This window comes from Penicillium mononematosum (assembly GCF_028829835.1).
Source record: "Penicillium mononematosum strain IBT 11891 chromosome Unknown utg000002l:1.0-8112719.0:1.0-8118358.0, whole genome shotgun sequence".
NCBI classification, from domain to species: Eukaryota; Fungi; Ascomycota; class Eurotiomycetes; order Eurotiales; family Aspergillaceae; genus Penicillium; species Penicillium mononematosum.
This window is the reverse complement of record NW_026643272.1, coordinates 4,854,643-4,882,583: the sequence shown is the minus strand read 5'-3', so window position 1 is coordinate 4,882,583 and position 27,941 is coordinate 4,854,643. Positions and strand designations below refer to the sequence as shown.

The 27,941-nt window shown below is 50.5% G+C and overlaps 11 protein-coding genes across 11 annotated transcripts; 3 read left to right on the top strand and 8 right to left on the bottom strand.

Annotated features, from left to right (window-relative positions):
* Positions 1–138: 138 nt before the first annotated feature.
* Positions 139–2,073, top strand: N7519_003660 (sphinganine-1-phosphate aldolase DPL1; the record flags this gene model as incomplete). The annotated part of the gene is made up of 5 exons (XM_057290438.1): positions 139–233; positions 324–801; positions 872–1,005; positions 1,063–1,518; positions 1,593–2,073. The coding sequence occupies 5 exons, from the start codon at positions 139–141 to the stop codon at positions 2,071–2,073; spliced, it is 1,644 nt and encodes a 547-aa protein (XP_057151640.1).
* Positions 2,074–2,534: 461 nt separating this feature from the next.
* On the bottom strand, positions 2,535–2,819 carry N7519_003659 (mitochondrial 54S ribosomal protein uL30m; the record flags this gene model as incomplete). The annotated part of the gene is made up of 1 exon (XM_057290437.1): positions 2,535–2,819. One exon carries the CDS (start codon positions 2,817–2,819, stop codon positions 2,535–2,537), a length of 285 nt encoding a protein of 94 aa, XP_057151639.1.
* Positions 2,820–3,352: 533 nt separating this feature from the next.
* Positions 3,353–5,628, top strand: N7519_003658 (SNARE-binding exocyst subunit SEC6; the record flags this gene model as incomplete). The annotated part of the gene is made up of 2 exons (XM_057290436.1): positions 3,353–4,047; positions 4,095–5,628. The coding sequence occupies 2 exons, from the start codon at positions 3,353–3,355 to the stop codon at positions 5,626–5,628; spliced, it is 2,229 nt and encodes a 742-aa protein (XP_057151638.1).
* Positions 5,629–6,103: 475 nt separating this feature from the next.
* N7519_003657 (uncharacterized protein) lies at positions 6,104–7,333 on the bottom strand (the record flags this gene model as incomplete). The annotated part of the gene is made up of 1 exon (XM_057290435.1): positions 6,104–7,333. One exon carries the CDS (start codon positions 7,331–7,333, stop codon positions 6,104–6,106), a length of 1,230 nt encoding a protein of 409 aa, XP_057151637.1.
* Positions 7,334–9,137: 1,804 nt separating this feature from the next.
* N7519_003656 (uncharacterized protein) lies at positions 9,138–9,317 on the bottom strand (the record flags this gene model as incomplete). Its single annotated transcript, XM_057290434.1, has 1 exon — positions 9,138–9,317. The coding sequence occupies one exon, from the start codon at positions 9,315–9,317 to the stop codon at positions 9,138–9,140; it is 180 nt and encodes a 59-aa protein (XP_057151636.1).
* A 4,320-nt stretch (positions 9,318–13,637) lies between these two features.
* N7519_003655 (uncharacterized protein) lies at positions 13,638–15,329 on the bottom strand (the record flags this gene model as incomplete). The annotated part of the gene is made up of 2 exons (XM_057290433.1): positions 13,638–15,108; positions 15,175–15,329. The coding sequence occupies 2 exons, from the start codon at positions 15,327–15,329 to the stop codon at positions 13,638–13,640; spliced, it is 1,626 nt and encodes a 541-aa protein (XP_057151635.1).
* Positions 15,330–16,294: 965 nt separating this feature from the next.
* N7519_003654 (putative ubiquitin-protein ligase E3 component (UBR1)) lies at positions 16,295–22,771 on the bottom strand (the record flags this gene model as incomplete). Its single annotated transcript, XM_057290432.1, has 4 exons — positions 16,295–16,562; positions 16,622–19,384; positions 19,414–22,181; positions 22,202–22,771. The coding sequence occupies 4 exons, from the start codon at positions 22,769–22,771 to the stop codon at positions 16,295–16,297; spliced, it is 6,369 nt and encodes a 2,122-aa protein (XP_057151634.1).
* Positions 22,772–23,612: 841 nt separating this feature from the next.
* Positions 23,613–24,139, bottom strand: N7519_003653 (cytochrome b-c1 complex subunit 9; the record flags this gene model as incomplete). The annotated part of the gene is made up of 5 exons (XM_057290431.1): positions 23,613–23,672; positions 23,755–23,803; positions 23,884–23,949; positions 24,034–24,053; positions 24,131–24,139. 5 exons carry the CDS (start codon positions 24,137–24,139, stop codon positions 23,613–23,615), a joined length of 204 nt encoding a protein of 67 aa, XP_057151633.1.
* Positions 24,140–24,439: 300 nt separating this feature from the next.
* On the top strand, positions 24,440–25,087 carry N7519_003652 (putative RNA binding protein Pym; the record flags this gene model as incomplete). Its single annotated transcript, XM_057290430.1, has 1 exon — positions 24,440–25,087. One exon carries the CDS (start codon positions 24,440–24,442, stop codon positions 25,085–25,087), a length of 648 nt encoding a protein of 215 aa, XP_057151632.1.
* Positions 25,088–25,689: 602 nt separating this feature from the next.
* Positions 25,690–26,331, bottom strand: N7519_003651 (Amine oxidase; the record flags this gene model as incomplete). Its single annotated transcript, XM_057290429.1, has 1 exon — positions 25,690–26,331. The coding sequence occupies one exon, from the start codon at positions 26,329–26,331 to the stop codon at positions 25,690–25,692; it is 642 nt and encodes a 213-aa protein (XP_057151631.1).
* Positions 26,332–26,372: 41 nt separating this feature from the next.
* On the bottom strand, positions 26,373–27,671 carry N7519_003650 (protoporphyrinogen/coproporphyrinogen oxidase; the record flags this gene model as incomplete). The annotated part of the gene is made up of 4 exons (XM_057290428.1): positions 26,373–26,513; positions 26,591–27,107; positions 27,182–27,306; positions 27,372–27,671. 4 exons carry the CDS (start codon positions 27,669–27,671, stop codon positions 26,373–26,375), a joined length of 1,083 nt encoding a protein of 360 aa, XP_057151630.1.
* Positions 27,672–27,941: the final 270 nt, after the last annotated feature.

The window sequence follows — 27,941 nt, the reverse complement described above, 5'->3', positions numbered from 1 at the left end:
CGCCTGCTTCATGTGGGAGCCGAGGCCCGCTAAGACTCAACCAGTCAGAACGTACTAACGTACTACTTTGACGAAATGAAACCTCCCCATCGCCACTCCCACCCATCATTACTGCAGGAATATTTCTAGGGGGAAACAATGAGCTCTTCAATGCTGCCAGTTGCCCTGCAGAATAAGCTGGTCGGCTACGGCCGGGTGTCCAGCGCGCACCTCTCTGCCTCGAACCTTGACCTGTAAGTTGAGTAATTCCCCCGTTCCCCGCGGAATGGGGCCCAGAACAAAAGGCAAAAGGCAATCACCACTGACACCTTTCCTCAACACAGTATCCGCAATATCGTATTTATCCTATTCATCCTTCGGTATACGCGCAAGACCTTCTACTCCATCCGTGGCTACGGCATCCTCGGCAGCATCCGCAACATCTACATCTCGCTCCGCCTGTTCTGCTACAGTATCTTCCTCCGCGTCCCTGGTGTCCGCGGCCAGGTTGATAAGCAAGTGAGCACTGCTATCACGAATCTCGAGTCGAAGCTGGTTAACTCTGGGCCGGATGTTACACGGTATCTTACACTGCCCAAGAAGGGTTGGTCGCCGGAGCAGGTCCGCGCTGAACTTGACAAGTTGGCTGGACTTGAACATACCCGCTGGGAAGATGGTCGCGTTAGCGGCGCCGTTTACCATGGAGGCGCGGAGCTGTTGAAGCTACAGGCTGAGGCCTTTGGGCAGTTTGGTGTCGCGAATCCGATTCATCCGGATGTCTTCCCTGGTGTTCGGAAAATGGAGGCCGAGGTGGTTGCTATGGTATGCATGATTATTTCTTATTTCTGCAGTACAGTATTTGAAGGAGCATTTGGGCTAATGTCTGATCTAGGTTCTCGCTCTCTTCAATGCCCCCACGGATGGTGCCGGTGTAACCACCAGCGGTGGCACCGAGTCTATTCTCATGGCTTGCTTGGCTGCCCGGCAAAAGGCTTTCCTGGAGCGCGGTGTTACTGAGCCCGAGATGTAAGTTCATGTAGGGATACTATAGTATTGACCAGCAGGACTGATCAGTCATCGCAGGATTATTCCCGATACGGCACATGCGGCATTTATCAAAGCTTGCAACTACTTCAAGATCAAGCTGCACCGAGTGCCTTGCCCGGAGCCCGAGTTCAAGGTTGACGTGCACGCTGTTCGCCGTTTAATCAATCCAAACACAGTCCTTCTTGTCGGATCAGCACCTAACTTCCCCCACGGCATTGTCGACGATATCCCCGGTCTGTCGCATCTGGCCACCAAGTACAAGATCCCTCTCCACGTTGACTGCTGCTTGGGATCTTTCGTCATTGCCCACCTCAAGAAGGCCGGCTTCCCCTCGCCCTACGAGGAAGAGGGTGGCTTTGACTTCCGCCAACCTGGTGTGACCAGCATCAGTGTCGACACCCACAAGTACGGGTTCGCGCCGAAGGGTAACTCTGTCTTGATCTACCGCAACAAATCATACCGAAACAACCAGTATTTCATCTACCCCGATTGGTCCGGTGGAGTTTATGCCTCTCCCTCCGTGGCGGGTTCCCGCCTGGCGCTCTGATCGCCGGTTGTTGGGCCAGTCTCATGAGCGTCGGCGAAGCTGGATACATCAACAGCTGCACCGATATCATCAACGCGGCACGGAAATTCGAGACAGCCGTTCGGACCGACGCAACCATCTCACTGCACATGGAGGTCATCGGTAACCCCATCGTCAGTGTCGTCGCCTTCCGCAGCAAGAACGGTGCCATTGACATTTATGATATCGCCGATGACCTGTCTGCTAAAGGCTGGCACCTGAATGCCCTGCAATCGCCCGCGGCCATCCACTGTGCCTTCACTATTCCCACTGCCAAAGCTGTCGACCAGCTCATTGCTGATCTGGCTGAAGTCATCGGCAAAGAGCTTGAGAAGGCTGAGCAGCGCAAGCGCGAAGGCAAATCCTACATCCTCAAGCGTGGTGATACCTCTGCTCTGTACGGTGTGGCTGGCAGCATTCCCGATAAGAGTGTCGTCAGCCGTCTGGCAGAAGGCTTCTTGGACACTTTGTACAAAGCATGAGTCTTGGCATGAAGATGTCGGTTTCTTGTTTGTATCTTATTTTCTTCGGCCTGTCCGGACTGCTCCCGAGACATAGTCCTGGTGCGTTCTAGCTGTCCTTACCTAAACTGCTGGTGCAGTGGCGTTATCATTATCCAAGTTCTTTCGAATTGCACATATTGTTTCAAGTGTTGGATTCCACTAGACGGTAATAATGCATATAATACAATAGTTTGCCGGAAAGACATTCGCCCGATAGATGTGGACGTAGAGTACATGACCAAAAGAGAAAACAAAGCAACCCGCTCCATGCAAGCAAAGCCAAAACAGAAAAAAGAGGACGCGATCGACCAATCGATCAATCATCCGTCCGACTGGAAGGCATTTCAAAAGCCTCAAACCTCATCTCAGTCTTCGAGACTGGTGAAAAGGAAATCCAGTCTGAAAAGCATGTCATTCCACGCGAAGCTCAATGAAATCAATCACTGACCACCGAGTTCTCCCCGCTGCTCAGCGCAGCTCTTTTCGATATAGTATCCAGGATCAGGCTTGCGCTCGAGATGCACCTCCTGCTTTGTGAGACGGTACTGGCACTCCTCAACGTGGACAAGTTCCTTGACTTTCATGATTTGACCCGCGACGGAGGGCGAGACGCTGTGGAAGACTGTTGCCATACGCTTCTTCAAGCCAAGCGCCTTGAGAACGTCTGTTGAGCGGCGCGGGAGTCCAATTGCGGAGCGAATGAGGGTGATGCGGAAGTAGGACATGTTGGATTTGTGGAAATTGAGAGGATCTGATATTCGGATGTTGTTCTTTGGATGGTATGGTTTGGAGGTTGTCCGGAGTCGCGGAATCGGACTCGGAATAGGTGGGCTGGAGCGCGGTAGACGCAGGGATATCCGAATATCGGTAAATGAGAATTCGCAACCGATATCTGCAGCGTAATTGATCCTGTGATCTGGCGGAGAAACGTCGCGGACTTGGAGATTATCGCGATCCCGCAAATTCAATTAGAAGGCGGTAGGTCACGTGTGTATTCTGCCCCGATCGGATGACAGCAGCGACGACAATCTATCGGCCTGTGATAGTTGATATAGTATTTCGCAGTTTGAAAGCGGAGACTATGGGCTGCGCTCTTCCAAGTGTGACAGTACCTGGATTCATTTCATAGTTTGCTGCTGTTACTTCCCGCAAGCAACGCCCCATGCCCGCATTGTTGACAACTCACCCCTCGACCTAGCTTCGAGCGATTGAGCCGGAACAACGACACCACGAGATACCTGATAACCTTACCGTGACCATGGCGCAAGCCAGTAACATTGAGACTACGGTCGCACTGCCGCGACTTGAAGACCTCCTGCGGCACCCGGAGGATCTAGACAAGATCAGCGGGCTTAAAGCGGAATACCTACGGAAGAAGGCGGCAGTTGATTCACGATTGCGTGAAGGTCTGCGAGACCAGCTGGAGGCCGTGCAACGCAGCATTGGTGCTCTAACTGAGGGCCAGCGACAAGTCTCGAAAACGAAAGACGAGCTTCAAGGGATCGACAAGCTGTGCGCCGAGTCGCAGGATAGCGTGGAGGACTTTGCGCAGATTGACCAACTTGCGCGGATCCAACGACATTTCGACGCTACACTTATGATGAAACGGGGGCTGGAGAATTTCGACGCGGATATCCAGGAAGTCGAGGATTTGCTCAAAGACGATGATGACGATATGGAGAACCAGCCTAATATTCTGCGTGCTCATATGCAGATCTCGCGGTTAAGGGATTTCCGCGATGAGGCTATGGACCAGATTCGAAAGGCGAAGGATCCGAGCTCTGAAGAGACTCTGGCAGAGTACTTTAACAGGTTGGATTCCGTTATTGAGTGGTTTGATGACCACCTTGGCACGGCTTGCATGAACCTCATTCCCCTGGTGCAGGCAGATAACAAGAGCATGGTTGTGCGTCTCGCTGTTGTTGTATTGAACGAGGAGAAAATGATGATACGGTTCGGGCGTTGCAAGAGGCCCAGAAAGACCATAAGGACCTCGCAAGTCGTTTCAAGTCCATGAACATTGGTCCCAAGACTGTGCGGGGTTACAAAGACAAATTCATCCAAGCTATCGAGCTTTACGCCCAGGGCCAATTCGAAGAGACCCTCGAACAATTCCTTGCAGATCCAGAGAACCTGGAAAAGAAATTCCGGTGGTACTTCAATGATCTATTCACGGTCAAGCAAGGCATGCAGAGCCTTGTCCCGAAGAAATGGAAGATATTCAAAACATATACCGATATCTATCATCAGATGATGCATGACTTCCTGCTCAGCTTGATCGACGATACCGAGCTTCCAGCCGATAATCTGCTCAGTATCATCCACTGGAGCGACAAGTACTATAAGAAAATGAAGAAGCTGGGCTGGGCATCAACAGAACTCCAACCCAACGTTCTCGACGACCGCGAGCCAGAACTAGTCCGAAAGTGGCAGGCCGTCATCATCAACGCCGTCGAAGAATGGATGGACCGCATTTTCAACGCGGACAAAAAGTCCCTCGTGGAACGTGCCGCAGATGCCCTGGACAACAATGCAGAAGGCCACTTCCGCACCAAGACATTGGCTGACATGTGGCGCATGCTCCACGAACAAGTCATGGCATCAGGGGCATCAGACCGCGCAGACCTGGTAGAAGGCGTCATCGACGCTATGTTCCGTGCCCTGAAGAACCGGCAGACTGCATGGCAGGCACTTGTGGACGAAGAATGCGCAAAGCACCAAGTAGAAGGCGCGGACCAAGAAGGCGTACAGCTGTTACAAGACTGGCTGATTGGCATAGCCAACGACCAGATCTCCTGCATCGACGACAACGAGGAGGGCAACCAGTTCGGCTACCTGACGCGGTTCAAATCCGATTTCGAGCCTATGGTCACACCAAAGTACATGGGCACCACGGCGACCATCGAGCTGGATTCACTGCGCGATGGATACGTGGATCTGAGCACGCACTGCCTGGCGCAGTTCGTGAGCCTTGTCTTCTGGGTCGATCTGGACACCGTGCTACCAGACTTCTACACGTCCCGCTGGTACGGTGAATTCGCCATGAAGCGTATTACTTCCACCTTTGAAGACTACATGGCAGACTACTCCTCCGTGCTGCACCCATCCCTGGCCGAGATCCTGGTCGAGGAACTATCGGACGAGCTGCTGGTGCGGTACCTGTCTGCAGTGCGCAACAAGGGTGTTAAATTCCGCCGTAACGTCGACCCCTTCACAGACAAGTTCAAGGACGACGTCCTTACTGTCTTTGCGTTCTTCGAGAATTACCCTGACTCATTTCAGGGTACTATCAAGCAGAAGTGGCGCCTGGTTGATTGGCTTGTTCGTCTCCTTACTACTGAAAAGGGCCCCGCGCTTGTGGAGGTTTACGAAGCATTCAAGCTTGAGTACTGGGATCTGCAGCTTTCGTGGGTTGAGGCTGTGCTGCGCACCCGTGATGATTTCGAGCGCAGCATGCTTACCGCCATCAAGGCTAAGGCTGCAGAGTTGTCTGTTGAACGGGGACAGGAGACCATCATGAGTCGGTTGAGATGATTCAGAGGTACCTGATTGTGGGGCATTCTTTCAACCGCACCCAAGATGCCGTTTCATCTCAGCTCAGCAATTCACCGCGCTCGGCCTCATTCATGCCATTGTCACGGGACCCGGGTTTGGGGTAATTAGCCCTCTGGCTTTCAATGTCCCGTCAAAATATCGCAGATATGCCCTAAGAAGAGGTCATAGGGCCTCTCTTCGCTGTGCTGCCGACGCAGGGCTACACTTCGACACAACTAACTTCACGATGAGCAATCCCCAGCATACATACCATCCACAACCCAAGCAGGCTTGGGATCTAGCCTACTCATTAATATCACTAGCAATACAGAAATGGAAGCAAATATCTTAAACAATCTAGTTTTCTCATAAATATGTCCAAAATGATTCTATTTACATGTATTATTCCCAATTGATAATTTGCTGTCGAATGCTATCAGAGTGCGTTGTGTTCGAGAATGGCCGTGATGTCAGGTCATGGATTTAGACTCCGTTCTGCAACGACCGTATATTCCCCGCCAAGGCGTTCATTCAAACCATGATCGTCGTTGACACCTGGATATAATTCTTTGGCGCCCATCTCGCAGATGCAGATAGTATCCAGAGGGATTTCCTTCGCCCAAATGAAAGGGTAGCCCCGCGGCGGTGGGAGGGAAGCGGCCGAATGGCTTCTGTGCTCGGAGGAAATAATGTCGGCGTCAGGGATTGGTGACGATTCCGTATGGCGGTGGTCACTTTCGGTGTCCTCGGAAGACCCAGCAGGTGCTGGGTGTGGGATAGTTCGATTGTCATCAGAGTAGTAATTACGATATTGTGAGATCAGGTTGCGGGCGTCGAATGTTAGGCGTTTGGGAGGATATTTGCCATTTGCATCTTTGTTCTGGCCCCGTCGTCCGTTGACGTAAATTGTGTTGACAAGAGTAGCATGCAGGAGGAGTGGTCGCGGCTTTGGTTCTCGAGTTATTACAGGTATGGATGGGTCCGGGGTTTTTGACACGTCTGGGGGCTCAGAGGAATTTTGGCTTTCTTGTTGGTTTAGAGACGCATCACTAGAAACGGTAGTAGAACCGGAGGCCTGAAGGCTGTCTTGGACAAAGCGGGGATTCTTTTGTCTTCCTGCTGGCCTTCTCTCGAGCTCATTCTGGATAAAGCCAGCCTCGATGAATTTGTCACGTAGCTTTACGCAAAATGGAAGTAAGCGGCCTGTAGGATCGACCGGGGAAGCATGTAGTATGGTTGCTGATTTGCCTTGGGGTAGGGCATGTAATGACTCGAGGGAAACAGTCAAGGGCGATGACAGCTGAAGGGTGCTGTTCTGTTGTGTGTGAGTGGTGGCTCGCTCCGCCTCGTTCATTACGTCCGCCAGATCAAGGGATTGGAAAAAAGCAAGAGCTTGATCGAGTCGTTCTTGGCTGGCGAGACTCATTACTCCAAGAGTAAGGTGAATTGTGCCCAGTGGACGAAAGGCTGCGCTGGGAAGGCCCAAGCGGAAGGTGTCCCCCTCCTTGGAGGACGATTGAGTAGCTGGCCCAGGTTCAGCGAGATGTGCTGTTCTGAAGGCTGCGAGCGATGCCTCCAGCTGTGGCAGAGATTTGGTGTTTACAAGAGGGAGACAGAGGAAATGTGTCAATTGCGGCCGCTTTTGCCGCTTTTCTGGACGTGGTTTGCGGTGCTGCTGCCTTGATACGTTTGCGGTCTCCGTCATGATGCACCTGTATCCCCATGAACGTGAAAGCAGCATGGAAGTAAATCAGCTTTTGCGCCAGTCGCCGAAATCGTCTGGAGAGTTGCTGCTAGGAAGAAGTCAGAAGGTCAGAAGTCACCTGGGCAGAAGTAAGCTTTCCAAGGTTGAGAGACGCACGGACCATGATCCACAACCTTGTGTCAACGTGGGAATTTATGTTGGATCTGTCTCTTGGCCGTCAAAACTAAAGAGGTTATTCAATGCTTCCAGCATGATATGCGATGGAAGTTGCAGTCTAATCGCATAGTGATATCATTCATAAGCTCGGCTAGCGGGGATGTGATGCTGATAACGGCAATATCTAAAGAATCGATTGCTTCAGTATGGGAGGAAGAGAGACAAATGGGAAAGCCTAAGATGGTATAAACCCACATTTGGTTGATGACGCCGTTCAACGTAAAAGAGAAATAGACGCAAATCTCATTTTCCCTCACTTCTCATTCCATCCAATATGGCTCAATATATTCTCAAGATAAAATCCATATTCCATCGGCATCCGAATAAGAAACCAGACAATTTTCGAAAGATTCCACCAGAGATAGTGGACATACTCTTTACGTTCCTTCAATTCGCCGACCAAGTTTGCCTCGCGCTGACCTGCACATATCTGTTCGCTTGCTACAAGTCATTCCTTCGTGTGCGTAAAACGGGAGTTCCTGAGCTCCTATATCGCGAAACAGTTGTGGAATTGTGCTTAGTTCATCAACTTCAGCATGGCTGTTGGGGGCAATTCTGCTGGTGTTACAAACTCCACCCATCTTGCGGACGCGCCTTTCTATGGATGTGTGGATACAGGGGAAAGCGCTGTTCTGTTCGTGACCTAGTCGGTTAGACGTATCCTTAATGCTTAATGGAAAACCCTGCCCGAATACATTCCATCTAACTACCGCGGTGTTCTTTGCTCCGCGATACCATGCTGTCTTGCCCAGAACGTCCATGGGTGGGAATAAGCGTATCTAAGTGTCTCTAAATAGAGCCAATTAACATCGATCTGAAGTTGTTTAAGCAGAGGGGAAATGGAAATCGGGGATGTGAACAGAGAATCAATGCTACGGACACTGCCTTATTGCAGTTGATTGCATAGGAGGCAGTCTACATCTTCCGAAAGTGGGATTCTCAACCGAAGGGGTTCCATGTTGCTTCTTGGTTGTGGAGGCGAGAAACCCTTAACAAAATAGAAGCTAATGGCTATTTTCTCTTGATTGTTCCCCAACTATATCCCGAAAAGCAATTATTAGGCGTAGCTCTACCTGAATAGGCTCAATTCTTTGAAGGTCAATGTGTTGTATGATGTTCAGTTTTGATTCTTCAGATTGACTGCTGATCCAATTCCGCTTCTGTAATTTGAACGTGGCCACCAGCCCATCCATCATCATCCCAGCCCATCCAACATCATCCCAGTCCATCCATCATCATCTAAGTCCATCCATCGTATTCGACGATTCGCTCGGTGAGCAAGAGCTCACTCATTGCCTTGCCACTCTGCGGAGTGTTGGTATTGCTCATATTAATGGCTCGCTGGACTCTCGGTGTGAGTGATGTTGCCCAAGGGTATAAGTAAAGCACGACAATGTTCACAAAGGTGCCCGGCAGTGTTGGAGGCTCTTCTGGTAACGGCCGTGTTGTTGCTCCTCGTTTTTGAGATGGTGTTGTATGATAGAAGTGATTGTTCGGTTATGTTTCAGGACTGACTCTGCATTTCGGTTCTGCATTTGAAGGCAGATAGATGGTTTGTCCCGTAACAAACTTGCCAGATGCCCAAGTCTCAATGACCCGATGATGAATTCCACATGTTGCCGCCATCAAGCCCTTGAATGGCGACCACAGTCATGTCCCAGAAGACATCCCCAAAATTCGTGAAACGGCCACCGTCTGTCCCCGGCTGCATCCAGCTGATCACAACGCTGACTTCTGTGTCCCAAAGCCCGTTTGCCAAGTCATGCATTGCAGTCTTTAATGGAGCATATTGTCAGGGAACGGATCTACGCAGTCCCCCTACTGATCACCCAGCCCATCCCAAGGACAATTTGCAAGCGATCGAGATAAGCTCCACCCATCCAGCCAACCTCGGGAACTCACTTCATTGCGCTTGTGGATTATCCTTGTGATGAGTGGGCCCAGCGAAATGGGACCGATCTCCGATACTTGACGGTGGTCTCCGTCATGTGGCTCAAGTAGGAGCGACATGGGATTCATCACCAGACCACGGTAACCCAGCAGTGAACCGACACGTACAAAGCCGGAATGACTCAATGTCACTTTCTTATCGCATTCAGATCACCGAATGTGTTTCAGGTGTTGTGGGGCTATCCATGCTCAGAGAAAACGGACCTGGTCGTGGTTAGCCCATGGTACGGTTTTGAGGGCGGGGGTAGAATCTACCTAGGTGACCTGATCAACATTAATCAGAAGTTGAGTTGAGCACTCGCTCGAGTGCCAATGAAATTTGAGTCGATGGCAGATTTAGTCAGATTGGCAGTTGGTATGGACCTAGAAACCCAACAAGCGTCAGCAAAAGCTGGTAAGGTCCATCATCGCGGAACTCTATCTAACTATCTAAGGAGGCTGGGTGGTGGAGGTTGTCCGTTTGGGTTGTATTCAACCTCCTTTCCATGTGTTGTCCGCTCAGAGACCTTACCTGAAGATGTAGGTGTGCGGATGGAGATATTTGCCTCTGTTTTTGACGTTGATATGAATTTTGACGGTGACGTTGACAGTGATGCCATGGCCTGTGTAGCCTGTATTGCAGGCTGTGGTCAACACTCATCACACGCAAGGTCCTGTTCGATATGGCAAAGTGCTCAAAGAATGTCAAGATCCCTAAAGGCAGAGGAAAAACAGTTTCCCTGCGTCAGCCACTAGACTGGTGAGGTCTTCCACTCATTGCGAGCCAAAAGAACCATGGAGTTGAAATAACGCTGGAGTTCTCACCTGGTATGAAGGTCGACGGCCACGGGGCAAGGAGAACGGTGGTTATGGTCGAGGTAGTTCATCGAGGTGGTTGATTGTAGTGGTTACTAAACCAGACCAGCCTGCCGATTGTCCTGAAGCCGAAGCCCGCCACGGTCAGACTGGATGTAGTTTGTTGAAGTGTTTGATCGAGGTGGACGATTGCCTGGACGACTGACTGGATGGTTGACTGGATGGGTGAATGGATTGATTGGATAGTTGATTGGATGGATCCCTAAAGGCAGAGGAAAAAGAAGTTTCCCTGCGTCAGCCACTGGACTGGTGAGGTCTTCCACTCGTTGAGGCGAGCCAAAAGAACCGTTGGTTGAAGTAACGCTGGAGTTCTCACCTGGTATGAAGATGGACTCAATAGGGCGAGATAAGTATGGCAGAGAAGGCAGAAATCGAATCCCTGAAAAGCAAGTGTATTGGTTGACCAGCCTGCCGATTGTCCTGAAGCCGAAGCCCGCCACGGTCAGGCTGGATGTGGTTGATCGAGGTGGTTAGTTGAGGTGGTAGGTTGACCAGACCAGCCTGCCGATTGTCCTGAAGCCAAAAGGCCCGCCACAGTCAGGCTGGAATTGGTTTGTTGAAGTGGTTGACCGAGGTGGTTGATCGAAGCGGATTGTTAACTGGATGATTGACTGGATGGAGGGTTGACTTGATGGATCCCTAAAAAGCAGAGGAGAAACAGTTTCCCTGCGTCAGCCACTGGACTGGTGAGGTCTTCCACTTATTGCGAGCCAAAAGAACCGTTGGGGTTGATATCGCTGGAGTTCTCACCTGGTATAGAGATCGAATTGACTGGATTGTTTGGCTGGATGGATTGACTGGATGGTTGACTTGATGGATCCCTAAAAAGTAGAGGAGAAACAGTTTCCCTGCGTCAGCCACTGGACTGGTGGGGTCTTCCACTTATTGCGAGCTAAAAGAACTGTGGGGTTGATAACGCTAGAGTTCTCACCTAGTATAGAGATCGAATTGACTGGATTGTTTGGCTGGATGGATGATGGACTGGATGGGTGATGGACTGGATGGTGGTTGACTGGATGGTGGTTGACTGGATGGTTGACTGACTGGATGGATTGACTGGATGGATTGACTGGATGGATTGACTGGATAGTTGACTGACTGGATAGTTGACTGACTAAATAGTTGACTGACTGGATAGTTGACTGACTGGATAGTTGACTGACTGGATAGTTGACTGACTGGATGGATTGACTGGATGGATGATGGACTGGATGATAGTTGACTGGATGGATGATGGACTGGATGGATGATAGACTGGATGGATGATGGACTGGATGGATGATGGACTGGATGGATGATGGACTGGATGGATGATGGACTGGATGGATGATGGACTGGATGGATGATGGACTGGATGATGGTGGTGGTTGACTGGATGGGTGAATAGGTTGAATGAAATAGTTGATTGGATGGATCCCTAAAGGCAGAGGAAAAAGAAGTTTCCCTGCGTCAGCTACTAGACTAGTGAGGTCTTCCACTCATTGGGAGCCAAAAGAACCGTGGGGTTGATAACGCTGGAGTTCTCACCTGGTGTGGAGATCAAACGCCACTTGGCGAGACAAGAGTGTGTATGATGGATAATGCAGAAGTCAGATCCCTAAAAAGCAGAGGAGAAAAAGTTTCCCTGCGTCAGCCAATGGACTGGTGGGGTCTTCCACTTATTGCGAGCTAAAAGAACTGTGGGGTTGATAACGCTAGAGTTCTCACCTGAACCATGAAGGGTCACCATAACGGCTTTCATCCCATGAGCAGAGGGAAGACATCAAGCAGAGTCGACATGGATCACAAGCATGGACTCGTGTTTTGGTCTCTGTAATTCATTAGCTGAGTAACAGGACAACAGGTTCCAACATCGTTCATTGATGTGGGACATGAAGGAATGATAAGCATAGATACACGATGGGGTATTAGGAGGCAGGCATGATGCCATGATACCGAGGTGCGAAAGCAATGCCACAGGATGAGACGAACACATGGAGTGGTTGGGATGGGACACAATGGGAAGCAGAGACAACAAGGCGAGACATAGGAAGGAAAGGGATGGAAGGAAGCAATGGAAGGAACAAATGGTGGAAGGAACAAATGGTGGAAGGAGCAAATGGTGGAAGGAACAAATGGTGGAAGGAACATACCAGTGAACATGGCCCAGGTGATGTGACCAGCTGGGGGCCACCAAGAGGACCATGGTGTAGACGCGTCGCATAGACGCAGAAGAAGAGAGGATGGTAGAGAAAAGATGATCATAAAGCCATGAATGATGGACAAAAGTCCAATCCCCCAGGGGGGGATGAAAGATTGATGGAAAGTGGATGGAAAGTGCATGGAAAGATAGAAGGAAGATGGATGTAGGAGGGGAAAAAAAAATCGGAAGAGAAGAGGGGGGGGGGGGATTTATAGGTTGAAGCTGGGGAGTGAAGCTGGGGGTTCCTTCTGTTTTGGGAAAAGTAGCTAATTACTAGTAGGGCTGTCTCAAATAGGGAAAGTACCACCCTCACTAAGTTAACATGTCCCATGTCTCGGGACACAGGCTATACCTGTCTAAGGAGATGCGACAACGAAGTCCAAGAGTCAGTCTGGGAAGTCCAGTGTCTCCCATTTGGATATATTGGTACATATGTATCTACGTCCGTATATTGATATCCTGTGCAGTATTATAAAGATATGCAGCCATCTATAGCCAGCTGCAGAGGCGAGACACACGTCCTCTTTAGACAAAGCCTAAGCCTGACATCACATGGACACGTTAGCCACGTAGTCCAGCACTCATCTCATACACGTCCGACGCCGAAGATATCGACGGAGTAAATACATTGAGCCGTACAAGCAGGGCTTAGTAGATGGTGACGCAGTGTCCAGGGGACTACAGGGCAGAGAATAACCTTCAAACGAGATATTAGAAAAGGCATGGGAATATTCTTAATGCTGTAATGCGTCTACCCAAGGTCGTCTCTATCGAGCGAACTAGGTATTCAGAATTACCAAAGTCCTATGTTGTCTCTAGTGAAGGCTGGATACGCAGCCGAGTGAGTACCTGTATATAAAATACGTGGAGTATATGGAACGATGTGCCGTAGATGTAATCTCATTATAATGATATTCACCAAGTCAGGAAAATGAATCCAACAGTTTGTAAACGCTGGTGATCGAATGGCCTCCGCGCCATGATGAAATTCGGTAGACAAGTAGAGAAGACATAGCCTAGTATGCAGGCTACTCGATTCCATAGTAGAAAGTACATTTAGGGGACAATGGAAGGCCCAAGACCTCCTGCCAATGACAACACTCATGAAGCCTCCTTCTTGCGACCCTCGACAACGCGCATAACATCCGTGACGCTATCTTTGTCACCCTTCTTCTTCTTGGGGCCACGCTTTCTCTTTTTCCCGCCTCGCTCGTTGTCGTCAAAGTCGAGCAGGGGACCATCGTCTTCCTCCTCTCCGTCTTCGTTACGGCTGCCTCCGAATCCCATATCCATATCTGCAGCATCCATGGCGTCTTGCCGGCGTGCTTCTTCAATGAAGCGCTTGTTACGAAGGGCCTTATCAGAAGACTGATCTTCTTCGCCCTCTGCCGAGGGTGAGCGCTGTCGGAGGGCTGCAGCTCGTTTGAGGGCGGCAAGAATGGTTGGATCTTTTGTGAGGGGGTTGGATCGGTCGACAGGCTCCTCTTCTACTGTAGTCGAGGTCCCAGTCGCAAAGTAGTTCTTGGGTTTCACAGGTGCTGTTTCAGACGTAGCAGGCTTCTTCTCTTCTTCGCTGACAAAAGCCTTTTCAGGCTTTCTAGCAGCCGAATCTGCCACTTCACCATCTTCATCAGACGATGACTCGTCTTCGAGTCCAGCGAGAGGATTGTAATCATCACCGACACCGGCAAAGATGTCGTCGTCGTCATCCTCGGGTGCCTCTTGTGCAGCGGCACGGGCAGCAATATCAGCTGGAATGTCCATACCGAGGGGTTTGACACTTGCATCGGGCATCATAAGGTCTCCTGCGACAGGCTCAGGCACTTCAATTGGCTTATCAAGCCACCTAGTCTTCCTCTTCGTGTTTCCTTGCGCATCGGTGATAAGGAGCACTTCGCGTCGACGACCGGTCTCATCACGCTCCACAAATCTCTTCTTCTCTGGCTTTCCATCGCTCAGCTTCTTGAATTTTGAGCCGAGTATGGACTCCGGCGGCGGAGCAAGTGCGGCAGCAGCCCGGCTTGCCCTCAATTCCCGCAGGATTTCATCGCGGGTCTTAGGCCTAGCAGGCGGCGGTGCCATGGTCCCCTTCTTCTTTTCTTTCTGTTGCTTAGGTGCAGCAGCAATCTCCTCGAGCGCCTTCTCTTCCATCATACGCTCGAATTCCTCATCTGCGTCTTCTTTTTCGGGGGGCGGAGCAGGTTTTTTGGCCGTTTGCGACACGTCCTCGCCAGCTCTGACCCTTCTCAGTAGATCCATATCCAGCCCTTTGACCATGTGTGTGCTTGCGAGGTCACCTCCGACTCCGAGGTCTCGGCGGAGTTTGTCGAAGGTAGCTTGGTCGATTTGTCCCAACTTAACCATATCCTCAAGTGCCTTGATACGCGCCTCCAGACCCGTGCTGTTCTCATTTTCATCCTCCGCATTGCGCAATTTCGCACGATCCTGATAGCCGGTCGGTAGCGAGGTACCCTTGGGCGCGGCGGATGACTTGAATCGCTTCGAAGGTCGATCGCCCTCGCGACGGTGGTCAAAGAGCTGACGAGCAAAGTCCACACCAGTAACTGAACGTCTATAGAAAGGTCATGGTTGTTAGCTTCCTCAGAAATCATAGCAATCTGCAAATCAAGCGACGTACGGTGTCATGGGAATACTGGACCGCATTCGCGACCCCAGTGACCCGCCCGGAGTTGCGCCACCACGCGACGTATCGCGACCAGGCGCTGGGCTCTGGTCCTTTGGTTTTGACGATGACTGGTCGGCTAGTAGCCGGCGAAACTGCTCGTTATTCATGATTTGCGAGCTCAAGTTGCTTGGGATTGAAGTTAAGAAAGGCTCATGTTTAAGAAGTGAAGATCCGGCTTGGCACTGATAAGACTATCTCCGAACAAGCTTGGTAACATTTTCCCCAAGCAAGATCGGCATTTCGATATGAAGGCAATCTAGTAATTCGCATCGCTATTCTCTAATTTGAATCTACTTGACAGATGGCACTGCTCGGTGTAGAACTGGATGGGTGGGCACTTGGCCTAGCGGTTGTCGTTGGCGACATTGGCGCATGCCTCTTGGATCCCCGTCCATCCTCAGCTCGAGTGCCGTTTGATCTCAAGCTCCGGATTCCGGGCGATGGCTTTTGTATCTTTTTATGGTTCTTGTCCGATACGTATTACGAGTGAACTAGGTATATTGACAGTAAATGTGCAGGATATAGAAAGCACGTTGGGTATCAATATATATTCATCGCTACATGTAGTCATTGGAAAATCGACGAGACGATATACATACCTATCCAAGCTATGTCATCTCGTTCAACCAAAAAGGCCTACATATGTACGCACCGGAGTCATCAATGTTTCTAGCAATGTCAACATTGCTCTCGGAGAGAGCGTGAAAGTGAACGCGAGTGTCGACTACTCGTTTGAAGAGATATAAAAGACCAACCTTGGAATATATGCAGCATAATAAAGTCAGGTCGACTACTTTGGGGGAATCAGCATTGATTCACGTCTAATCCAAATTCGAGTTGAATGTAGCCTGGTATTTTTGAATCATAACTACCAAGTGAACCTATTGATGAAAACCATGTTCGATATACAGATGAAAACATAGTAGTGATGCATAGTGACGAAAGGAAACGAGAAAGGCGATTAAAAGACACAATCAGGATCGTTTCCAATTCGCCATCGAAGATTCAAAAGTAAGAAATCTAAGCGCACGCACGTCAAAAAGCGCAAAAGAAACCCCATTTTTATTGTTCTTTAGATAGTCTCCCAGCCCCCGTTGTTCATCTCGGACTCCAGCTTGCGGCTGATAGTTGCAGGGATCGAGTGTGACAACCAAACATCGCGTAGTAGCCGGTCGTACCGCTTTTGATTGAGGATAAGCTGGCGGTTGCGACGGAGACCGGGGTCGACTTCGCCGTGACGGTCGAGGTAGGGCGCGTAATGCCATGATCCGTTCGTGTTGTGCAGATAGAGGACCGTGCATTTGCGAATATTGACGAACAGACCGATGTTTTTGCCGCATCTATTATGGAAAACTGGTTAGCTGGAGAGTACTTGCAAGGAGTGGGAGGGTATAATGACTTTTGACGATGTTGGTTGCAGCCGCCAAGCTTGTTTGTCATGCAGCAGACTGCCTGTGAGCAGAATATCTCTCCGCAGAATAAACAGATACTGGGGTCAGTGAGCTCCTTCTTCGAATTGGGGCAACGGCGACGGTTTGCCTCTTCAATAAGGCTATCGAAGTACTTGGGCAGGCCAACCAGCTCGAAGATAGCAGGGTGCGACAGACTGGGCCAGAGACGGTGGTCTTCGAAGCGGATGCCTGAGCGCGAGGCATTCCAGTGGAAGATCCATCCTGAAATGACTGCGTCGAAGGGGCTGTTCGTCTTTCGTGCGGGCTTGACAGACATGAGAATCTCATCAAGAGAAGGTAGTTGAAGTGCTTTGGTTAGGCGCTCAAGCTCAGAGGACTCCACATCGGCGAATCCTGTGTTAGGGAACTCGACGCCGTGTTGAACATGAAGAAGGATAACTGCCTTGCGCAGGAATGCTAATCCATAGCTTGTAACAAGTCGCCGCACGGCAGTAATGATACTTGGGGTGGCAGTTTCCTCTCCATCTTTGACATAACCACTCTCAGCGGGGAAGGAGGAACCCTCAGCACGGCCAACCGAGTTCGCCTTCAGTTCAGCAACGATCGAGTCGAAGAACTGCTTGGTCACTCCGAATTGCTCTTCAGATACATCAGCGGCCATAGTATGGTCCTCGGGGTGGGTGGCGAGTTCCTCTTTCAAACCCAGCGGCCAAAGGATGAAAGTGACAGCGACCTTAACAATCTCAGCCACGAAGCATATCCGGACAAGATGTCTGATATCAATATTAAGGACTGGAAGCAGGGACAACGATGACTCTGCGAAGAACACAAAGGTATCCACGGCGAGCAGAGGCTCAATGTTACGGACATCATTGAGCAAAGCTGTGCCACTCAAACAAGGGTGCCCGACAAGTAGCTGGCAGATCTTTTGACGATGCATCTCCTGGAACTCATTGGTTGGACTGCTTTTTGATGGACCCGTCGTGTGAAGACACCCAACAGCAGCATATGTCAAGACCGTCTCTGATAGAACGCGCAGATGGGTAAGCGTCAGCAAAGGAATTGTGTCGAGCAAAGTCGAGCCAGGCTCTGATTGGACACCACGCTGCGCGATCTCGACTGCAGCAATGCTGAAACCAAAACTGCGAATTAGAGAATCGGTATGTACAAGATCTTCATTGCCATTCGCCTCAGAAGTGTTGTTGAACATCGAATTGATATGGTTCGCCGTGAGTGTGCTCTTGAGCCGCCTGTAGCTCTGAAGCAGTTCGGACACAGGGCTGTCCAAGGGACTCGACACCTGCTGAAGTGGGCTGGAAGGCGAGAGGTCTTCGGTGGGAGGGAAAACACCGGGCATAGGCATGCGCGCTGGCGTGATGTATTGTGCAGGGGCAGTTGCTGGGAAAAAGGGGGCTCTCAGTTGGTCAATATTACTGGAAAGCGGAGGGACCAGGGTCTTAGACAAGTAGTCGATAAAGATGTCGGTATACGGTTGAGAATAGGCCTTTCCCTTCTCCATAAGGACTGGAAAGTTTTGCTGCTGATTCAAGGCGTGCTTGAGGCCCGATTGAATCCACTGGTCGAATGATTCAGAGGGGCTGAGCGGGACAAGTGGAGACTCTTCCTTGCCCTTCCAGGTGATGGGGAGGAACGCATTTCCAAGAGCCTTGCAGAGAGGACAGACAAACTCCTTGAGATCGGTGTTCTCGGGATGGTGACGTGCAACCTGCTGAGAGTGTCGCCGCAGTGTCGCCGCAAAGTACTGCTCAAAACAGGAGTAATGCATTATGTGTCCACAGCCAGTAGTCACAGGCCCAGGAAGAGTACTCTTTGCGTTGAAACCTTTACTCAGTCCAATCTTTTCGCTAATAACTTCACCACCAGAAGAGTCGAGACGCTTGATGGTGGTATGGTTCTCTCCGGATACACCAAATGGTCGCAATTCTTCGGCGGACCTGTCCAGACTTGTGGGCGTTCTGAGCACCTCACGAATTCTATCGGAGTCCCTAATATCCGTCTGTCGCAGAATTGTGCTTTCATGAACCAAGGCAAAGGTACCGTAGAGCCTCGAATCGCTGGTCTCTTCCTGGCACAAGATACATGTTCCGCTAGGGTACTTCCATAGCTTCTTCTCTGGGGTGGCGTCTGTATCGGACTCGAGATCGCTGAAATCTTCTTCGCCCCAATCGATGTTACCCTGTGTGTCCAGGAATTGTTGCTGCTGTTGCTGGAACTGCGCCATCACCTTGGCTTGCCTCTCCAATGCTTGCTTCTTCCTGATCTCCTTGTCATTATCCGCATCAATTGCAGGAGAGTTGGTGTCAATTCGGTCAAAGGGGAATTTGAGAGACGCAGTTGCCGATGAATACGTGCGAGGGCGCTTTTGCCACAGACGTTTGAGTATGTGTCGGATTTTAGGGCCAGATGCAGCGAATTCAGTCGTGACGGAAATTCTCTCCAATAAACCAACAATAGTCAAATGGCCAGCCTTGATCTCTCGAGTCTTTGACAAAGCATTCCAGTTGAAAGAATTGGAATGCTCTTCTACCATATCAGTTTCCTCAGAATCATCTTCTAACACTGCTGCAAGGATAAGATGCAGAATCACTTGAAGGAAAGTCTCAACACGGGTCGGTGGGATAGCTGGTGTACACTCTTTTGATGAAATAACGTATTCCAAACATTGGTGAACAATTTGTGCAAACAGCATCGTTCCGGCAAACCGAGGGAGATCGGAGAACACGCCGGAGCTAATGGGTCGAAGTTTTGGCTCAAAAACAACGTCAGAGGCATTCTTGCCTGTCTTTTTCGCCATCCATTCCTGTAGATATTTTCTGCTTCGTCTCTTTGGTTCTTTGTATAGTGTGCGCTGTATGGATCAATAAGATCGAGATGTTCAGGCTTCAATTCGAAAGTACCAGAATCACTCAAGCCCTCGGGTGGGCGGAAGTTGGCGACATCTTCCAACACATCTTGGAACATGTCCGAGTCCAGAAGCTTGTCGCTGAGGCGGGTCGAAAGGTCAGAGAAAGACAGCGGCTTGAAGCACAAGACATGAGCGACGTCACGTTTGATGTTTTCGCGGGTGAGATGAGCGCTATCATCGATGGCAGTCAGGGATGTTCGGTCAGTCAGGAGGATCACCAGTAGATGAACAAATTCCTCTGCCACATCCACGATCTGGGCGTCTTCGTATCCAGGACGGGGCATGTAGTTCCGGGCCATCCAGTCGACCATGCCAAAGCGGTGTGCAATGGAAGCAAGAACTCTGCTAGGATCACAAGTAACTAGGGCAGTCTGGAGAAGGAAGATATCTCTGTAGTAGGCAAAGTCACGAGAAGAGACTCCACGGTACTGCGACATTTGATGCCGAAGGCTGAGACCATTGCGAACCCACATGCCAGCCTTCATTTGCGCCAGCCAAGCGCAAACTCGAAGTGGATAGTCAAACATGGCCAGGAGCAAGTCCTCCGGTCCAAGGGCAAGCAAGACATCATCGATACTACTAGGGTTTGCATTCTTAGCGGCATGGATCTCACTCCTCGCCGCATTGGCAGCTGCAAAAAGAACATCGCGCATAGTCTCGCTGCTTATGTCTCTTCCGCACTCAACAAGCCATGATAACGTGTAGTGAAGAGCGTGGTGGAAACTGATAGATCCACGTTCCACCACGAATTCAACTACGCGATGACACGGGACTTGGCCAGAAGCGCCTACCTCGAAATCGAAAGGTGGCAGCAGCTTGAATCTTACTTCATCCTTTATTTCTGCCTGGTCAAACCGCTTGCGTTCTACTCCAGCTGAATGGATAATCGCAGTAGTAGTGGTGGTCTCGATTGCCCTTAGCAGGTTGCCACCGTTGTCAATTTCAGGGTTGCGGAAAGACTCGCAGAATTGGCGGCAAAGTCGGTTGATCTCTCGCATGAGAATCGACGCACTGATCCAAGCATCCGTCTCGTACTCAACGTGTTCACCAACAGCGCGGACATTAGGGCAAATGCCCTGTGACAGCTTGACGAGGTCAAGGAATTGAGGAAGATATTGTTCCTCGGTCCGCACACGGTGTTGTACATACTCAGATTGGAGAAGGTATCGCAGGTCAAGGAAGAAGTGGTAGAGACGTCTGTTTGTAACTGAGCCAGCATCAAATGCCAGCGTGGCGTTGGGGTTGACGGATTGTGGTTCACCGACTTGTCTCGTGGTCAAGAAGGTATACAGGATAGACATGACTTTAGTGAGGAAGTTGCCTCGCACGACAATCTCTTCCGTGATGGAAGGAGTGGTGAGAAGCTGCAATGAAAGGTTGACAATCGAGTGGTCAGGCTCTCGGTCCGCGATGAGGTACAGTTGGGCCAGAGCCGTGTACAATGCAGACAAACGAAGACCCATAATGCGCTTGAACTGAGGAACATTGACAACAGTGCTAATGTAGAGATCACGCAAGTCGGTTCGTGTCTTCTTCCACAACCTCAAGTCATAGAGCACCATCCAGTCTAGGCGAGTACGCTGCCACAAGTCTTCATACGGAGGTGCTTTTTCACCTGGACCGGGAATTGGCGGCCGAACTTGCCAGTGACTGTCTGTGTTGGAAGGCCTTTGCCGATGCGAACCAGGAGTCTTGGGAATGGGGATATAGCCAGTAGGGGCGGATTCAGGACCTGGACTCTGAGATGCAGATGGGCCTCGTTCGGCAGAGGGCCGTTCTGCGGTTTGAGCCGGTGCCGGTCGAGGAGGTGGCGGCTGAGTGCCCGTCAGTCCGGCGAGAATGCGTTCTGCTAGAGCAAGTTCCTCATCTGCACCTGCCAAGACCATATCTTCATCTTCTTCCTGGTCACGAGAGAGTTCGATGTCCATTTCGTCGTCATCTTCATCATCAGCATCGTGTGCCTCGACGTAGTCTTCGTCTTCATCTTCGTCTATACCATCTTCATCAAGCATGTCGTCCTCGTCCTCGTCAGCGGTCAAGATGACCTGACCATGGTTAGGCAAATTGATCATGAGCGTACGACCTGGAAGGTTCTCAGTCCGCTGGTGATCGTCAATGCCCTTCATGCCAATATCTTCGTTGTATCCCCCGCTGCCCTTCTTCCAGGGCGTAAGCATCTCCTCACAGATGATTTGTCTGAAAATCTCATTGTCCTCGAGGATTTCACAGCCGGCAATATCAGCCAACCACTCCACTATCGTTGTGCACATTTGCTCGCGGAAAGTGTCGCGGGCAGAGCGCACCGTGACGGTAACCTTGATCTCCTCGATAATTTTCGAAACACCTAAGAGTCTGTTCAGGTCCTTCGAATACTTTATCACACTGCGGCCCATATCGTTTGTTTCATGAGCCCGCGCAAGGCCAAAGCTATCTCGTTCGCGACAAGCACGGGTAACCTGATGAGAAACATCGCGAATTGTATGTTTCTCATCGTTCCACAGCATTACCGCAAATTCCGGCTCTTCTTCCTCTTCGTCGCCAGCGCCGTACCAGTCCGGACGCAACCGAGAGGCCTCCTCATCTTGCCTGATGCCCTCGACGGTCTTCGGCAGCCGCAATTGCTCCGGGGAGCAAAGATAACATCGCAGAAGTAGTCGAGTGCACGGGATATAGTCAAGCGGATTGAATCCACAAGCTCAGAAGGCAATGGCCGCTGCGCCCGTTTACCCTTGGCATCACCACTATCGGTATGGATTGCGCAAAACAGCGGAAGGCGCCATGCCTCGTCATCACCACAATCACAGCAGCCACAGTTTCCGGAGGAAAGCGAAATCTGATATTGATGTCCGGTGTGATCCGATGAGTCGAAACATCGACTGCACAACACGCACGTATCATCCGCGGCACAGGTCACGCATCGGTATGTGGCTTCCCCAGCACGGAAGATATGACCGCAGCGCTTGCCCCTCGCTGCCTCGCTGTACTCAGCTCCTTCCCGGGCACCTTGAGCCTCCGCCAGTTTCCATGGCCCAGCCGGAGTTCCTTCTGGGAACAGCTGTTGTAGTAGATCTGTGTTGTGTCCGACAAGCGATCGGAAAAGAAGCTCTAGCAGGTCCTTCTCGGCAGCGGGCCCATAGCGGAAATTGTGTTTTTTGGGCAAACGGAGAAGACCATCACCGAGCAGCTTCTCACATTCCCCGAGCATGAGCATGGTTTGTCGTTGTGGCCGGGCTATCGTAGCGGCCGCTCGGGCTATCACAAGTGGGTGATGGAACGGAGCGCCGTTGTCGCGACAATGCGCTCAAGGTAGTAATGGTCCGAAGCAGGTGGTTTCTTCGCTGGTATGCAGGCGGAAAAGAAATTTTCAAGTGAGAGTTCAAAAGATCGGTACGGATCGAGTCGATAAGGTTCTCAGATGTAGTTCACGTTGCTCACACACTAATACTTTGTGGTGGGGGGAAGGTGAGAGCAACGGGTGAAGGTGGACCAATGCAGGCGAGCAGATCAGCACAGAGACGGTGAAGTCATACGCGGTTAAAATTCGAACGTGGAGCTCAAAGGTCCAAAAGAACAAAAAAGGAAAGCAAGAAATCAAATAGGTATCGTTTGTAGAGACCGGAAGGTAACATATTTCGCTATGACATCGATGGAACCGGTCTCTCAGTAAAACGCCACATCCACGGCCTGACCACCTACAGAAAACGCGCCACAGTTTCAACATTTGAAGTTATAAAGACAAATATAGCCGCTTATGGGGCCTCTTCCTAGGTGTACTTGACGACGAGAAAATTTAATAATCTGATCTATTTGTCCCAAGATTATCTTAGGGGCCTTATATGCAAGAACACTCTGTGTTTTTGATGTATACGAAGGCGGTAAAACGCATAAACCATACAGAGGACCAGGAGGATTGCAAGTCAAAATACAGATTTCCATCTATCACGTACAAGCCCACATATGGGATGAGAAACAACAGGCATGAGCTTCGCTGGCTTTTCCATGCCCCTTTACCCGCGGTAGGGTATACCCAACATCACTTTCGGCAAGTCCATTTACTCGTCGTCCTCCTCCTCCTTAACCATATAACGGTGCTTGATGTCCTTCCATTGGCGCTGTAGGGTGAGAGAGAAATAGTCAGCGTGGGTCCTAGCCTCGGGTATTGTAGACGGTCCATCGGGAAAGAGGTTCACATACGCCCTGGTTCCAGCTGTCCCAGACCTTGTTGGAGGTGATGTCGAAGGCACTGTTTTGACATTTCATGGTCAGTCTTCCGCATTAAGGGTGCGACATGTCTAGCATGCTCGGAGATTCGATATAACCCACAGCTCAAAAGCGAAAGCGCCGGCAAAAGCAGTGGTCAGGAGAACAGTGTTCTTGCGGATGAAGGTCCTAAACACAGAGAATAGTGCCTCGGTTAGATTGCAATTGGACAATTTCGATCGCGATCGTAGGACCTAGGAAGGGGAGACATGCGAGTAGATAACGTTTGCGAGCTGTCATGCGAGAGGTCAGTCAGTACTGGACGTAGCAGTGGAAATAGAGGATCTGGGGGGGGGGAGTATAGACATACGCCAGCCATTGTGAGGGATTGGGGTGTTTTCACACGACCTAAATCAAAGGATTGGACTGAAGGATGGGGCAACGAGAGGTGAAGTTGTGAGGTTGAAGTTGCGAAGGCTGAATCTGCGGGAATTGCCGGTACGCTGATTGGCCGAGCCTCCGGCCTTCCGCACTCAACTTTCAATGTTCGCGTTGTTTTTTCTCTTCCGATCTTTAAAGCTATTGCTCTCTGCCTTGGAGCTTGACTCTGTCAAGTTGCTATCAGATATTTCTCATCTTACCATTTAATTACCCAAATTTGACCCCCCCACACCACACCATGGCCTCGAACGTCGCCAGGTCCGGCATCACCACCAATGCCCAAACCGGCGAACGATACATTCCCTCCTCAGTCCGTGCCGACGGTTCTAAGCGCAAGGAGATCCGCGTGCGCCCTGGCTACAAGCCTCCCGAGGACGTCGAACTATACAAGAACCGGGCTGCGGCTGCATGGAAGAACCGCGGAAAAGGCGGGGTGCCCGGTGCGGAAACCTTGAGTAGCGAAGAGGACAAGACCAAGGTCGCAGCGAAATCTACAATTACCCCCACCACTGCCGCCAGCAACAAGAACGCCAAACGCCGCGAAGCCAAGCGAAATGCGAAGGAAACCGACGAAGCCGGCCCCACCGCTGAGGGCAAGGGCGCAGAGTCAAACAACTGGCGGGTCCCCGCACCCGCACCTAAGGAAGAAAAGCCTGCTGAAGAGCCGGTTGACCTCGAGGCAGAGAAGGAGAAGAAAGCCCGCAGTCTGAAGAAGAAACTCCGCCAGGCGCGGGATCTTCGCGACAAGAAGCAGCAGGGAGAGGCCCTGTTGCCCGAGCAGTTGGAGAAGGTCATCAAGATTCAGGAACTTGTGCGGCAGCTGGATGTGTTGGGCTTTGATTCCAATGGTGATAAGAAGAATGGTGAAAGCAATGAGATTCCTTGAATGCCTTTTTGAACCTTAAACGCGGGGTAAGATCAGATTCAATACACCCATGTCCATGTGTTGAGTATATGCCCATATGCATATAATCATCACCAGGGCTACCTGCAACCACCCTGGGACGTCCGTTGGGGGCTATCAGACTATCCTACATCATTGTGACAAGTGATGGGAAGTGGGATGTGAGATATATTTCCTTCATGGCAGGATAGATTGCCACCAATCGGTTCCAGCCTTCCAGTCACCCACATCGCTTCGACTGCGAGGGGTTCAGGCTGCTGTCACATCTATCCGATTCCTTCAATCGGAGTCTGGGTGCTCCCCGCCCTTGATCCTGAATTGAGATCTGAGAACTGAGGAGAGTAACAGACTTCATAAATGGATTAAATCCAACATTCTGTTGACCGAACATGGGCTGGAATTGGATTAGACATTAGAAAGTGAACATCTGAAACATTTGATATCCGGCTAATGCCGTCGATTTCCAACTTTCAACAAGAAAAATATATATTACAATGATACATTTACTATACATGGCTTAGACCTTGATGTTGTGTACATCCCCAAGCACAAGTAGCAAGACCACATGATCCAGTCACACGGTATCAGATTTCGGAGTCAACAAGACGAACAGGAGACGTCACAATGCCACCCCGGAGGTTCCAACGCTTATAATCAAAGGAAGTCCATGGGCGCCACGGACTAGGCTCATCATTGAGCGGGATTCTTCCAATACCGTAGGTGGCAGATAGGATACCCTGTTTGACACAGTCGCCCACACCTACGCCGTTATACCAGTTTCCCGCGAGAATAAGCCGCTTGCTGTACTCATTGCGAACTGTGTGCGAGAGCTCATACATACGGTCCAGATGGCCGACTGTGTACTGAGGAATAGCATCCTTCTGGAGACGACTCCGTGCGACAGTTGGAGTATCGGTGATATTCATGTGCCTCTTGAGCATGTCGCGGGCCATATTCACTGCAGTGTCGTGGTCTGGATACTCTTCGAAACCATCCCAGTAATGTCCACCTAGCATGACGGTGAGTTTCGTTCCAGGTGCAGAATCTTGGCTAACTTCAGATGATGAAGGGTCCGTTCCGTTCCCTACACTAGAGGACGAGGCGAAGATGACACCAAGTCCACATTCTGGGTTCTGCTTGTAGGGGATCGAACGCGGTATGAGGTATCCGAAGCCATCCTCCACGGGTAGAAGGTTGGGATTTGGGTAATAGAGATTAACGACCATTACCGTCACGGCGTAGTTCTGTTTGCGTAATAGAGATGGGGCTAAGCCGACAGGCTTCCCTCGGCAGGTGACTGTTCGGGTTTGCGCATGATGTTTGCAAGTGAAACTGGAGGGATAGTGGAGATGACATATCGATAATCAAATGTCTTGATTTGATTGTGCTTGGGTGACCAATATTCCATCTATTGACAGTCAGCATCAATCTCAGGGCCCAGGGAGTTCAGGGACATAGCATGGCAGTGCGGAATAATTCACATACAGCAAGGCCAGCAGTAGACTCTGCCCATCCACTCAAAGCTTTGATCTCCGTGTTCATTCGGAAGTCGACTTTGCCGGATGCTTTCAATGAAGCAATCAGTGCTTGAATAAGCTGGGCAACTCCCCTCTTAAAGGTGAAAGTACTAGCTCCGGCCGCGAGGACTTCTAAATCATGCTGACGGCGCACTAATTCGGGGCCTGCAGGCATGGCGTCTATGGCCATGAAATCATCCATATTCCGAGTCCTCGTTTTAGAGATTGACCTGGAGATAAGGGATGCCGTAACTCCACCAGAAACCAACCCACCGATGCCCCCAATGCCTCCCTCAAGGTTGCGGAGGCCACCCAACAGTGCTTGGGCACTCAATCGATCGATATCACCAGCATAAATTCCATGGTACACAGCGGAGACTAGATTATCTGCAACATTGGGGCCAAAACGACGTCTGATGAAGTCGGCAACAGATTCATCCTTCGCCCATTCGGTTGGGTGCCGGGCGGAGTGAAGACATCCTTCGCTAACCCCGAAAGAAATTTGTTAAATAGCGGCTCTTGCATAGTATCCATAAATATTTGCAAGTTCTCCCCAAACGAGAGTTCAGGCTTTGGCGCCGGCATGCGAACGAGACGGTCCGGGTAGTAAATGTAACGATTTCGGGCCGCGGGGCTCGTCTTTGGGGTAACAATGAGGTCGTCGTACAAGCCTAGATTTGTAGCCTTTTAATAGGGTCAGCATATGAAAGCTTTTCGATTCCGAGTATGCGCACACGAGCAATACTCACCAGGTAAAGCAGAGGGAGTGATCCTGGCAGCGAGCTCTTTAAGGTCCGCGGTCCATACTCAAACATGACATTGCCACCATCAACAGGAACTGTTTCAGAATTGATCCAACCACCGAGCCGGTCCGTTTTCTCGAACACGTTGACATGTTTGCATGTAGGGTCTTGCGCGAGTTGCCAGGCGGCTGTGAGTCCAGTGATGCCACCACCAAGAACGGCGGCAGTGTATGCGCGTTTCTGATCGAGATGAATCAATTGCGTTCGTCTTGGTCTTACTGCTCTAGAGACACATGGTAGCAACATCTCTGCTGATCTGAGCAATGTTTGGTGGTGGGATAATTAATGCTAAACCCGAAGGTCCTCGGGAGCTTCCGTCCTTACTTAAGCTACGCGGGGAGCCTGGAGGGCTGGTCTGCCTACAATCCTACGCTTGCACAGTTGGTTCATGAGACATTCGCGAATTCATCTTCGCTTCGGTATTATTCTTTTGAAGATCAACGGGGGAATCTATGAACAGACCAGATAATAGTATCTGAAACAAAAGCAAATGCATAAAGAGTATCAACGCCATTC